This window comes from Pristiophorus japonicus, chromosome 12 (assembly GCF_044704955.1).
Source record: "Pristiophorus japonicus isolate sPriJap1 chromosome 12, sPriJap1.hap1, whole genome shotgun sequence".
Classification (NCBI taxonomy): domain Eukaryota; kingdom Metazoa; phylum Chordata; class Chondrichthyes; family Pristiophoridae; genus Pristiophorus; species Pristiophorus japonicus.
The window spans coordinates 99,935,546-99,950,406 of NC_091988.1; the positions used below are offsets into that span (position 1 = coordinate 99,935,546).

At 45.3% G+C, this 14,861-nt stretch overlaps 1 protein-coding gene across 11 annotated transcripts in view; it reads left to right on the plus strand.

Moving 5' to 3' along the window:
• dock3 (dedicator of cytokinesis 3) overlaps positions 1-14,861 on the plus strand; it is a 1,878,236-nt gene that overhangs the window by 1,417,093 nt on the left and 446,282 nt on the right. For all 11 annotated transcript variants that reach the window (XM_070895785.1, XM_070895788.1, XM_070895786.1 and 8 more), the window contains one exon: positions 9,253-9,401. In XM_070895785.1, coding sequence (XP_070751886.1) covers positions 9,253-9,401 — 149 coding nt within the window. The remainder of the gene's footprint in view (positions 1-9,252; positions 9,402-14,861) is intronic.

The window sequence follows — 14,861 nt, forward strand, 5'->3', positions numbered from 1 at the left end:
ATCATCTGCCTTTGGTAGCGGGTACTGATCCTGCAGTGAGAAACGATTGATAGTTACTTTGTAATCACCACAGATTCTGATGGTGCCGTCTCCCTTGAGGACTGGAACAATCGGACTGGCCCCCTCATTGGATTCGATCAGCGAAATGATCGTTGCAGCCTGTCCAGCTCGATTTCCACCCTCTCTCATCATGTAAGGTACCGCTCTCGCCTTGTGATCGATGGATCGCACCCCCGGATTCAAATGAATCTGCACTTTTGCTCCTTGGAACTTCCCAATGTCTGGTTCGAACAGCGAGTGGAACTTGTTCAGGACCTGGGCACATGAAGTGTTGTCGATGTACGAAAGTGCTTGAAAGTTGTCGCAGTTCCAGTGTATCTTTCCCAGCCAGCTCCTGCCGAACAGTGTGGGGCCATCGCCTGGCACCACCCAGAGTGGTAAATCGTGCACCGCTTCATCGCAGGAGACCTTTACGGTACCACTGCCAATTACAGAAGTCAGTTCCTTTGTGTACGTTCTAAGTTTGATGCGAATGGGAGTCGGGACTAGCCTTGAAGTCTTGTTGCACCACAAGTTATCAAAAGTCTTTTTACTCATTATGGACTGGCTTGCGCCCGCGTCCAGCCCAATGGACACCAGGAGTCCATTTAATTCAACCTTCAGCATTATCGGGGGACACTTTGTGGTAAATGTGTACACCCCATATACCTCTGCCTCCTCCATCTGAGGCTCTGGTTCGTCATGATCCACGATGGATCTCTCCTCCTCTGCAACATGGTGGTTTGCAGGATTAGCAGGGTTTGCAGCTCGCCTGCACATGCATTGGAGGTGTTCCATTGTTCCACTGTCCTTGCAAACGTATCCTTTGAAGCGGCATGAATGGAATCGATGTTCACCCCCGCAGTGCCAACAAGGTGTCAATTGCCTTGTATTCACCACCCTTGATGGCAGACTCTGAGTCATCTGCGGACGTGCAGCTACAGGCATGTAAGTCCTGCCATGTACATTTCGATTCGAAAACAACTTTACTTTGTTGACAGTACTTGCAGCAGCATTAGTTTGCTGGGAAATTTGTTTGGTATTGTCACTGGTGGAGATAAATGCCTGGGCTATCGCTATGGCTTTACTCAAGGTTGGGGTCTCTACAGTCAAAAGTTTGCAAAGTATTACTTCATGGCCAATACCAAGTACAAAGAAGTCCCTGAGCATGTGCTCCAAGTGTCCTTCAAATTTGCAATGTCCTGCAAGGCGCCTAAGCTCGGCGACGTAGCTTGCCACTTCCTGGCCTTCAGATCTCTTGTACATGTAGAACTGATACCTCGCCATCAGGGCACTTTCCTTCGTGTTTAGATTCCCCCAGACCTCATCACAACTCATCATACAACTTGTCTGTGGGGTTTGCTGGAGCGAGCAGTATTTTCATGAGGCCATACGTTGATGCCCCGCAAACGGTGAGGAAGATCGCCCTTTGTTTGACAGCATTCGCTTTTCCTTCCAGCTCGTTGGCCACGAAGTATTGATCAAGTCGCTCCACGAAGGTTTCCCAATCATCTCCCTCCAAAAATTTTGCCAGGATGCCCACAGTTCGCTGCATTGTTGCATTGGGGTTCGTTATCTGTATCTCGTCGCCAGTTGTTCTGTCTTGGATAAAGAGTCAGACTAGACACTGCAAGCTCAAAGTAAGTGTGACCATAGTCCTTTATTGCAGATCTCAGAATGCCTCTGCAGCCTGTGAGGCCTCCTTATATACAGGTGCTCCCAAAGGCTTGTGAGATCCCTTGGGACTCCAGGGGATAAGCCCTCTGGTGGTTAAACATGGTAATTACAGGTTTACATACATAACAGTCACCATCACTCCCCCTCCCCGCCCCCACCCACCCCCCCCACAGCAGCAGCGCTCGAGGTGCCCTGCTGCAAGATGGCTTGGTGTCAATGCGGTTAGAAGGGGGAGTGTCAGTGGGAAAGTGGGGTTTCAGGCCAGGAGGGGTAATGGCAGACGGAAGCGTGGCCGCGAGTAGCGGAGGGGTGGAGCTGCCTTAATCTTGTTTTTGTATTTTTGTATTGTTGATTGTTGTCAGGGTTGTTGTTGTTATTATTAAACATTTGTTGACTGTTAGGGGGGGTGGTTGGGTATGTAGGTGGGTGATTGGTGATTGTTATATTTTAATTGTTATTGAAAAATTGGTATTTTCTTTAAAATTTTATCGTGTAATTATCAAATATTTTTATTTAAATTAACATTGTTGTGCAGTGTCTTCTAATAACAGAAAGGTTAAACATCAATAGAAGGGTTGCAAACAATGGCAAGGCCAGACGAGGCAAGGATAACTGTCACCAACGTAACTTCACGCAAAACGGTCATTTATCAGCTGCTGATGCAACAGTCTTGCAGCTGCGTAGCTACCTAGAGGCTTTTCTTGCAGTGTAGGGTGGGGTGGGGCCATGGGTTCAATGCCAGGCTTATTGTCCTCTCCGAGGTCCTCATCCTCCTCCTCCTCCTCCTGCTCCTCTTCCACCTCCCCTCTCTCTTAAGGTGGACCGGCGGTCCCATCTGGCAAGTCTTGTCCCCACCTGATAGCTAAGTTATGCAACATGCAGCACACCACAATGAACTCAGCGACCTACTCAGGGTGGTATTGTAGGTTGCCTCCTGAGTGATCCAGGCATCTGAAGCGCTGCTTAAGCACTCCAATTGTCTTTTCGACGATGTTGCATGTGGCTATATGGCTTTCATTGTAGCGCTTCTCGGCTTTAGTCTGACTCTTTCACAGAGGGGTCATGAGCCAGCTGGCAAGGCCATATCCTTTATCCCCCAGCATCCAACCGTGACCTTGTGGCTGATTCTTAAACAGGTTAGAGACGGTGTGCATTATGAATGCTACCTGGAAAGTTTGCATTTACTGCCATGATTATTTGCTTGTGGTCAACAACAAGCTGCACATTCAGGGAGTGAAATCCCTTTCGGTTATGGTAAACCTCTGCAACCTCTAAAGGTGCTTGCAAGGCAATGTGTGTCTAGTTTATTGCACCCTACACCTTGGGGAAGTTTGCTATTCTCGAGAACCCCCAAAGCCCTCTCATTTTGTGCTTCCCTAGTCATAGGGAAGTTTATAAAATCCATCCTACATGCGTAAAGGGCTTCAGTCACCTGTCGAATGCAGAAATGTGTGGCGTGCTGAGAGATGCTGCAAATGTCACCAGCTGAGGCAGAAAGTGCCACAGTAACCTTAACCTCAACGGGCAGTGCGGTCCTGATGGTGCTGGTAGACTGCAGATCTCCCTTAATTAGCTGGCATAGTTCACTGATGATCTCCTTTCGGAAGCGCAGCCTCTTAATGCACTTGTTATCAGACAAGACCAGGTATGATCACTTATCCCTGTAAATGCATTGAGTGTAACATCTCCTCCTCCTCAGCAGTCTGCCACCTCTTTGATTGGGCACATAATGCTCTTCAATGAACCGTCTCCCATCTCTATCCTGCAGCATGTGAGTAGCCATCAATACTGGCTAAGAAATTACAGGCCCCATTACTATAAGTGCTCTAATATGTCTTCAAAATTATTAAATTGTCTGCTACAAACACAATATAAACTCAAAATTCACCACAATGTGATTAGATGATTGTCAAGATTTTAAAACCACTCATGAATTACTATACTGCTACCATCAACTTGAAGCAGCCTTTTATTAAAAGTCCTCCAATTTACAAAATGGCGTCCATACCGCTGGGTTATGGTCAGGTGAGTGCAGCTTTTCTTGAGCATCTTTTTGGGCGAGCAATCATTTGGGTGGTATATGGGCAAGATGCCGAAAGTAGCGCTCGGCGATAATCTGGGCGGTATTTGGGCGTTCGTTTCCATTATAAACAGTCTTCTGGGCGGTGCATGACTGATGACGTCAGATTTTATTAAAAAAATATGGGCGGGTGGTTCAGCTCATTACCGGCGGTAATTGTATGCCGAAATTCCGCCGGTGATAATTGGGCATTAGTTTCCATTTATAATCAAATAATGGTGAACTGAATCTTGGCAGTTATATGGGCGGTAAATGGGCGGATATATGCCGAAAGTCTAGCCCTTTAACTCTCCTTTAACTTACCCTTCAACATAACTGCTCACATTTGAACCTTTTGTTGCACAGTATTTTCATTTCAATAAATACTGAAAGAATCAAGTGTTTTTGATGTTTATTTTTAAGCTATTTTGTCAAATCTGTTTCTAAAAATGTTGAATTAATTTAAATCTAAAACTCGAGGCCATAAATAGAAGATGGTCACCAATAAATCCAATAGGGAATTCAGAGGACCTTCTGTTCCAGAGAGTGATTAGAATGTGGAACTTGCTACCACAGAGTCAAAACACATAGATGCATTTAAGGGGAAGCTAGATAAACAAATGAGGGAGAAAGGAATAGAAGGTTATGCTGGTAGGGTTATGTATTTTATAGTCTCTTGAACACTCTTAGTTCAACTTAACTCTATTTATTTGGGATGATCTCAGACAGCCATGTGGAGCTTAAGATGGCGTTCCTTCACCAACTCTCTCTCAATGCAACTCCCTATACCTTCTAGCTAGAGGGCACTATACATTATCACATTACACCTTTCCTTTCATAAGAAACAAAAATGAATTAAAGTTAGCTTCAATATAAAAAGGTAGTTAACCTCTTATGAATATATGTATTAAACAACTACAAGTTTAACAAACAACTACAAAACTCTTGTCTTATTAATTCTTTATCCCAGTGTCCATGATTTCTTATTTCTGTACATCGTGCTCCAGCTTTGGTGTTATGTGGATTCTGTTGCTTCGCCTCACACTGGTTGTTTCAGTGGTGTTCTGTGCACTGGTCACTTTAGTCCCTTTATCAGTGCTCTGAGGGGAAATATCAGGCAACTTATCCCTGTTTTCACATGTTGTCGTTGAAGTGCTGTTTCACGTGTTAGTTGGCTGTGTAGTCAGTGGATCGTCTGTGGGTGTCACTGAGATCGCTGGAGTTTCGGTGAATGTCTCAGCGTTCTCTCAGATGTTTCCTATTTCTGCGATACTCACGGCCATCTTCTGTAATGACTTGATATGATCGAATGCCGACTTGTTTCTGAACCTGAGCTTTTTGCCACTCTGCTTTCTCGCTTTTGTTTGAGTCTCACTGTTTCTCCTTCCTGCAGTGTAGGAAGTGCTGTAGCAGCTCTGTTGTAGTAGTGTGCTTGTTTGGCATGGTTCTTTTCTTTGTTGTCGATGATGTCATGTATGATTCTTTGTTTGAGTAGTTGATTTGCGATTAGGATGTTTGTCTTTGTGCGGTGACCGAGTAAGCATTGTGCTGGTGAACTATTAAGACCTTCAGTTGGTGTGTTTCACCAGATGAGAAGGTTCATGTAGAAGTCACCACAGTCTTTCTTTGTCTTCTTGATTAACCACTTTGCGAGCTTAACCGTGTTCTCAACCTTTCCGTTGCTTTGTGGATATTCTGGTGAGCTTGTTGCATGATCAAATCCATATTTTGTGGCAAAGTTTGTGAACTGTTGTGAGTTGAAGGGCAGTCCATTGTCGGATTGAACCTTGTCTGGAATACCGTGGTTAGAGAAATGTTTCTTGAGGCGTTTGATGATGGCAGTGGTATCTTTCTTTCCATGCAGATTGTCTATCTCGAGTGTGAATATGTCACAACCAATCTTTTCCCACAGTCTCAGAGGGAGATTGTGACTTATCAGTGGTTCTTTTGGTTGGCTTGATTGATAGGTGTTACATGTTTCACACTTTGAAACATAGTCTTTTATGTCACTGTTCAGTCCTGGCCAGTAAACGGATTCTCTGGCACGTTGAAGAGTGCTCTCAATGCCAGTGTGAGCAGCATGAAGTCGCTGATGAATGTCAGATCTCAGGGATTTTAGTATGAGACAGCGCTAGCCTTTGAAGACTATGCCATCCTGTGTTGTGAGTTCATCACGAACTTTGAATTATGCATGCATTTCAGGCGGGCATTCATGTGTTGTTTCTGGCCATCCCGTTGTGATTTGTTGTATGACCAGTTGTAGTGTGGAGTCACTTGCAGTTGTGCTTTGTATGGTAGTCAGTCTTTGTTTGGAGAGTGGGAGAAAGTCCACCATGTGGATGCATTCCACTGCAATTTCTGTCGGTGAGGGGGTGTCTGCTACGTACATTTCTTTTCCTGGTTGATACTTTATTTCGACGTCATATTGATTGAGCCGAATGAGCAGACATTGTAGTCACTTGGGTGCTGCAGATAAAGGCTTGCGTCATATAGCAACCAAAGGCTTATGGTCTGTCTATAGCGTGATCTTGCGACCATATACATATTGATGATTTCGTTCCATTCCAAAGACTTGAGCAAGCAGCTTCTTTTCGATTTGAGAGTATCGCGTTTCTGCTGGAGTGAGCGCTCGGCACGCACATGCGATTGGTTGTCCCTGTTGCAGAAGGACGAACCCAAGACCTTTGCGCAAAGCATCTCCTTGACCTTTGGTTGCAAGTTTGGGGTCAAAGCACCTGAGCACCAGGGAATCTGTCACGCATTGTTTGATAGCTTCAAACGCTTTGTCTTGTTCTTCAGTCCATTTCCAGACCGTATCTTTAAGAGTAAGCCGTCGCAGAGGCTCACTGAGGTCTGAAAGATCTGGCAAAAATTTTGCGAGATACTTTGTCATGCCGACAAATCATTGTACACCTGTAACATCCTGTGGTTTCTGCATTTTGTTAATTGCGACCACTTTGCTTGGGTCGGCTATGAGACCATCACTAGACAGTATGTGTTCCATGTATTTCACTTGGGAGCTCTTGTATTCGAACTTATCGAAGTTTAGTTTGATGTTTCGCTCTCTGCATCTCTCCATGAATTTGCGTAAGTTTGCGTCATGATCGTGATTGGCCTCTTTAAGTGTCTCACCGCGTCCAGTGACCAAGATATCATCTGCAATCTTGTAGACTCCATTGAAACCCTCAAGGTTCTGGTCTAGATTCTGCTGGAAGATTTCCGGGGCAGGACTGATGCCAAATGGCATTCTATTATATCGATATCATCCCCATGGAGTCTGGAAGGTCGTGAGGTAGGAGGACTCTGTGTCTAATTCAAATTACAAGAAACCCTCCTTGCAGTCTGCTATCGTGAAGCCCTTTACATTTGACATCTGTGGCAAGATGTCATCGATCATAGGAAGTGGATAGTGTCCACGTTTCACGGCATTGTTCAGATGTTGAGGGTCGATACATATTCATATCTTTCCATTTGTTTTTTGTACAGTCACTAGACTAGATACCCAGTCTGTCGGTTTAACAACTTTCGTGATGATTTGTTGATTTTCCAAACGATCGAGTTCCTCTTTTAGCGTTTGTTTGATCACTATTGGAACCCGTCTGGATGGCATTACAGCTGGTGTCGCTGATTCAGTAAGTTCAAGGTGAACTGTCCCTGACATGTGTCCAAGTCCCTTAAACACATCTGTCCCTTGAACATTGTTGCCATTGTTTTTTGATGCTAGCAAGACGTTTGCCTTGTTCATAGTTTGCGCTTCACGTGGTTCATTTACCGCCGTGGTATTCTGATGCAGCACTTTTATCAGTTATAGCTGTTGAGCAGTGCGTGAGCCAATGAGTGGTGCACTTTGGCCCTCAATGATCACAAAGGGCACAATGTACTTTTGCTTGTTCTTTCTATTTTCCAGTGGCACATTACAAGTCCCTACCACTGGAATGGTTGCATGGTTATCATATAGTGACAGTATTGTCTTGGATTCTTTTATCTCAGCCTTTTGGTAAATATCTAAGAGGTAGCACATTGCATGTATTTTTACCATTTGACCTTTAATGGAGAAGGTAGCCATAAGCTTGTTAGGATACTTTCTGTCAACTTTGTCTTTGTGCGATCAACTTTACCCAGCATCTTTATAGGCATGACTTCAAAATCAGAATCATAACTCTCTTCATCGAGGAATGTGCGCGGGAGTTGGCACCATGGTGGTCATGATAGCTCACTACAGTTTAGGACTTTGAGTTTGTAACATACATGTATACAATTCAAATACCCAGAGGACTAGAATAAGTCTAATAGTAAAATATCGTGGCCATGTATTTGTAGAAATACTTTTTCAATTGAGGTTCTACAATAGCTTTTGCCACTTTAAGATTACTTTACTAATGCCTCCAGATTATTTTACAAGCTTATGACGATTTATCACCCTACACGGAGCCACGCGTGATGTGTAGGAAGCACGCTCTGCACTGCTTAACTTCGATTTCGATGGGCTCGAAAAAGTCCTACAATTCCAATATTTCTGTCGTAGATGCGTTCGACGAAAGATCGGAAGTCTCTGCTTCGGACACCATGTATTTTATAGTCTCTTGAACACTCTTAGTTCAACTTAACTCTATTTAATTGGGAGCTCTCAGACAGCCATATGGACCTTTAAAATGGCGTTCCTTCACAGACCCTCTCTCTCGATACAGCTCCCTATACCTCCGAGTTAGAGCGTGCTATACATTATATCGATACCTCCTAGCTAGAGGGCGCTGTACATGATCTCGTTACAGGTTAGATGAAGAGGGGTGGGAAGAGGCTCGCGTGGAGCATGAACACCAGCATGGACCAGCTGGGCCGAATGGCCTGTTTCGGTGCTGTAAACTGTATGTAATTCCAGGAATCTGTTTGGAAACAGATGCTAAATTGCTGTGTAAAATGTCAGTGTGGTCTTTATTGAATACCATGTGGGATATGCAGATTGAAATGGTCAGGTGTGCGACACAGCACAGGAGGAGCCTCATATACCCCTCACCTTGCAGCACGTTGTTGAAAGGGTGCAGTTCGGGAGGGCGGTGGAGACTGTCGGATTTTTTTTGAATTGGCCGATCAAATAGTTTTGCCCAATTTGAAGTCTTCCAAGTCACAGCTGCTTCTACTGTATATTAATCCTGATTAAAACAAGACATTTGAATGTTACACGGCCCAATATGGCATATCCAGACTGAAGTAAAGAGAGGTAGAGCACTGCAGCAGGGCCCAGTATAAGATATTCAGTATCCATTTTGGTCACTTATGCCCGGGCAGAATAATCTCCCACCTTTCAGAGTCCATCAGCTTGAATTACTTGAATTGATTTTAAATATCCCCGCACAAGAAATTATGCCTTCCACCCCCCAGTTGCATATAGATTTGTTGTGTATGTGAATTACAATGCACCATGAGGTTCTATCCTCTTTCTTGCACTACCACTGACAACTTTGTATTTTTTTTTTAAGGTGAAAATAAGATTCATTTTATCCCAGGAATGATTGGGCCATTCCTGGGAGTCACACTGGTGCCACAGATTGAGGTACGGAACGTAATGATCCCAATCTTCCACGACATGATGGACTGGGAGCAGCGAAAGAACGGCAACTTCAAGCAGGTAGGCTGAGTGAGTATGAGCGGGTGGAGGGAGGATGGACTGTTTAACTAATCACTTCAATTCTAAGAGCTGGGTTTGAGTGGTGTGGGGAAAGATAGGCTCTTCGTTAACTGGTCTGCTCAGTTCTGGGACCCAGATTTCAATCCGGAGTTTTAGAAGATGTCCTCCTTTTAAAGATTTTGTAAAGATCTCAATTAAAAAATGGAAGTTCTATTGCAGAGTGCAGAGCAGCAGAAAATACAGGGCAGAGAGCTGAAGAATGGCAGTGGCGACAGAAGGCTCCACTCATTAGCAGTATTTTGAGGTGGTTTGATAGCCACTGGCCTTTGTCCTCTGGAACTTGCGTTCAGATCCAGCCCAGACTGGCACAATGAAAGTCTTCTCTGTTGGCTTTCAGGGTCTTGTATGAAATGAGTTTGGATAATCACAATCCAATTCCTAATAGTCATCATCATCATAGGCGGTCCCTCGAACGAGGATGACTTGCTTCCACAAGAATTCACAGATGTTTCAATGAAGGACCCGATGTTCCAGTCCTGAACAGCAGTTGAGGGGGTGGAAGATGCCTGTGCATGGATTTTTTAACATGTGGTTACCGTTGCACATCAGCCACCACGTGGGCTTGACAGAGCTAATAGTGTATCTCTGTTGAACATCTTGAGATGTATTTTCACATGAAAGGCGCTTTATAAATCCAAGTTGTTGCTGGGCGTGTGCCCACAGCACAAACCAATATGCAATCTGACTCAGAGGCCACAAAACAGCTGGTGTAGGAGATGAAAAGATGGTTGGTCTTCTAAGGTTGCCTTATAGGAGTACCTGTACTCAGCATCTAACTTGTGCTGTACTTGAGCTGGGAGTGCTTGATGCTGGAATTAGATACCCAAAATTGAAATGTTCACATCTCCAAGTTTGATAATCCCTCATCTTAATTAATAAAATATTTACAATCTATGTTTTTTTTAAATGGTATTTTAACAAAGAGGATGTTTTCAAGCACCTTTACTGTAAAGGGTTCATTTCTGTCATGTTATAGGGCACCAAATCTCTGGGCAAGCATAACTTTTACTCGTCTCATCCCGGTTAACTGTTGTTTATTAAAATGGTTCTGAATTATTCAATAACTTGGAGCGAAGGCCCAAATGCCAAAGAGAAAACATGGATTTATTTCCAGTAAAACAGCTCAAACTTTTCCAACCTTAACTTAAACAGCACACACAACAGAAGGCACTGGCGCCCTTTCGAGCTCAGTTTACAGTTGTTTCAGCACCCAGCTGGCCCTATGTTTCATCTCGTTCGTGAGACGGCAGTGGAGGGACTGGATGCTGAACACCCTACACTGCCATCAGCACATTGGAAATCAGTTTCATTAGTGAGTGCAGCCAACAAAACCGTGCATTCACTGACATCTGCATTCTACTGACATTGAGACTTCTAAACTTCCATCTGTGAAGCATGATGGAATATCACAGAACTCTATAAAAGGGGTACATTGCATGTGAAATGGTGTTACTATATTTGTTTATGTGACTAGATATTGATGGAGCTTTTATACCTGTTGCTTTTACACACACCTTGTTTTTTAACAGTTATTAAAGCTAATATGTCCTTACGATACAGTATAAATGCACACGAGGCCCATACTTGAGAGAAGGTCACTCTGTGACCAGTCACCTTTATTGCCAAGACCTCAAGAGACATAAGAACATAAGAATTAGGAACAGGAGTAGGCCATCTACCCCTCGAGCCTGCTCCGCCACTCAACGAGATCATGGCTGATCTGGCCGTGGACTCAGCTCCACTTACCCGCCCGCTCCCCATAACCCTTAATTCCCTTATTGGTTAAAAATCTATCTATCTGTGACTTGAATACATTCAATGAGCTAGCCTCAACTGCTTCCCTGGACAGAGAATTCCACAGATTCACAACCCTCTGGGAGAAGAAATTCCTTCCCATCTCGGTTTTAAATTGGCTCCCCCGTATTTTGAGGCTGTGCCCCCTAGTTCTAGTCTCCCCGATCAGTGGAAACAACCTCTCTGCTTCTATCTTGTCTATCCCTTTCATTATTTTAAATGTTTCTATAAGATCATCCCTCATCCTTCTGAACTCCCAACGAGTAAAGACCCAGTCTACTCAATCTATCATCATAAGGTAACCCCCTCATCTCCGGAATCAGCCTAGTGAATCGTCTCTGTACCCCCTCCAAAGCTAGTATATCCTTCCTTGAGTAAGGTGACCAAAACTGCACGCAGTACTCCAGGTGCAGCCTCACCAATACCCTGTACAGTTGCAGCAGGACCTCCCTGCTTTTGTACTCCATCCCTCTCGCAATGAAGGCCAACATTCCATTCGCCTTCCTGATTACCTGCTGCACCTGCAAACTAACTTTTTGGGATTCATGCACAAGGACCCCCAGGTCCCTCTGCACCGCAGCATGTTGTAATTTCTCCCCATTCAAATAATATTCCCTTTTACTGTTTTTTTTTCCAAGGTGGATGACCTCACATTTTCCGACATTGTATTCCATCTGCCAAACCTTAGCCCATTCGCTTAATCTATCTAAATCTCTTTGCAGCCTCTCTGTGTCCTCTACACAACCCGCTTTCCCACTAATCTTTGTGTCAAATTTTGTTGCACTACACTCTGTCCCCTCTTCCAGGTCATCTATGTATATTGTAAACAGTTGTGGTCCCAGCACCGATCCCTGTGGCACACCACTAACCACCGATTTCCAACCCGAAAAGGACCCATTTATCCCGACTCTCTGCTTTCTGTTATCCAGCCAATTCTCTATCCATGACTGAAGGTGGGTGGAGCTTCCCCTTTTTTACCAGAAAGTTCAGGTGAGGAGTGTCTCCCAAAAGTTCGCCCCCTGTGGGCATTGTTCTCAAGGTGTACAACTTAGATCAGCTTATACATGGGTTACAATGAGAGTTGAATACATGACATCACCTCCCCCCTCAAAGTCTTATTGGGATCACAGGTTAAGTCTCTGTGGTTTACGCTCCCTTGTAGAGCGCCTGAGTTGGGGCTCCGGTTGTTGGGCGGTGGCCTAAGTGTCTGCTGTTTGCGGTGCCTCAGGCCTGTCCGGACTGCCCACAGTGACTGGGCTCTCCTCCACTTGGTTCCGGTGTTCAGTCACCTGTGGTGGAGTAAACTCTACGTCGTGTTCTTCCTCTGCTTCTTCTATGGGGTTGCTGAACCCCCTTTTAGTTTGATCCACGTGTTTGCGGCAGATTTGTCCATTGGTAAGTTTAACTACCAGAACCCTATTCCCCTCTTTGGCAATTACAGTGCCTGCAAGCCATTTGGGCCCTACAGCGTAATTAAGGACAAAAACAGGGTCATTGACATCAATACATCACACCCTCGCATTCCTGTCATGGTAGTCACATTGTGACTGACGCCTGCTCTCAACAATTTCTTTCATAGCAGGGTATATAAGGGATAACCTGGTTTTGAGCATCCTTTTCATTAGCAGCTCTGCAGGTGGAACCCCTGTGAGCGAGTGTGGTCGGGATCTATTGGCCAACAGGAGGCGTGATAAGCGGCTTTGTAGTGAACCCCCTTGGATTCTGAGCAGCCCCTGTTTGATTATCTGCACTGCTCGTTCTGCCTGTCCATTTGAGGCCGGCTTGAACAGTGCCGTTCTGACATGGTTGATTCCATTGCCTGCCATTAAGTCCTGGAATTCAGTGCTTGTGACCAATTGTCACTGACCAAGAAGTCCGGTAGATCATGGGCGGCGAACATTGCCCATAGACTTTGTACCGTAGCAGAGGATGTGCTTGAATTTAAAATGGCACACTCGATCCATTTGGAGTAGGCGTCTACTCCAACCAAAAACATTTTTCCCATGAAAGGACCTACGTAGTCCACATGGATGCATGACCATGGCTTGGTGTTACACCTGCGAACACAAAGTTCCAGGTCTGCATCTGGCCACCAAACGTGTGACCTGGCAATTGCCTTCATCATGACAATGCCCGGGTGCTCATTGTGAAGTTCTCTGATAAACACCTCTCTGGCCTTCTGGGGCATGACTACTCGGTTTTCCCACAGTAGGATGAAATCGAGAGTTCATCCTTGCGCCTATTAAACGGTTTAAACTCCTCAGGGCATGCCCCGTACGTGGCTGCCCAGTCCCCATTCAGGACACATTTCTTAACTAAAGACAGTAGTGGGTCTTTATTTGTCCAGACTTTAATCTGACGGGCTGTCACAGGTGAGCCTTCGCTTTCGAAAGCTTCAATAGCCATGACCATCTCAGCATCATGCTCAGTTTCCCCTTCAGTGGTGGCTAGTGGGAGCCTGCTGAGTGCATCGGCACAGTTTTCAGTGCCCGGTCTGTGCCGAATTGTGTAGTCATAGGCGGCTAATGTAAATGCCCACCTCTGTATGTGCGCCGATGCATTCGCATATATGACCTTGTTGTCTGCCAAAAGGGATGTTAGGGGTTTGTGATCTGTCTCCAGCTCAGATTTCCTGCCAAACAGGTACTGGGGCATTTTTTTTTACTGCATATACACATGCTAGCGCTTCCTTTTCTACCATCCCGTAGCCCCTTTCTGCTTGGGACAGACTTCTGGAGGCATAAGCTATCGGCTGTAACTAACCATTGGCATTCACATGCTGCAACACACACCCGATCCCAAAGGACGACGCATCGCACGTTAAAACTAGTTTCTTACACGGGTCATATACGTTAACAGATTGTTGGAGCATAACAAATTGAGTGCTCTATCAAAAGCCCTTTCCTGGCTGTCCTCCCAGACCCAATTGCGACCTTTGCGTAGGAGCATGTGTAGCGGCTCGAACAGCATGCTCAATTTGGGAAGCAAGTTGCCAAAATAGTTCAGGAGCCCCAAGAACGAATGCAGCTCCGTCGTGTTACGGGGTCTGGGTGCTCTCTGGATCGCTTCCGTTTTGGACGCAGTAGGTCTGATCCCGTCTGCTGCTACCCTCCTCCCCAGGAATTCTACCTCTGGAACTAAGAAGACGCACTTCACCTTTTTCAGTCGCAGGCCTACCTGGTCCAGTCTGCGTAGCACCTCCTCCAGGTTGTGGAGGTGTTCTTCAGTATCGCGACCCGTGATGAGGATGTCGTCTTGGAAAACCACCATCCTTGGAATCGACTTGAGGAGGCTTTCCATATTTCGCTGAAAGATCGCGCAGCCGAACGAATCCCGAACGGACATCTGTTGTACTCAAACAATCCCTTATGTGTCATGATGGTGGTCAGCTTCTTCGACTCAATCGCCAGCTCCTGGGTCATGTAAGCTGAGGTCATATCCAATTTTGAAAAAAGTTTGCCACCGAATAGCGTCGCAAAGAGGTCCTCCGCTCTCGGTAGCGGGTACTGGTCTTGGAGTGACATCCGATTGATGGTGGCCTTGTAATCGCCACATATCCTGACCGACCCATCCGCCTTGAGCACCAGTCACTGAATTTGACTGGCG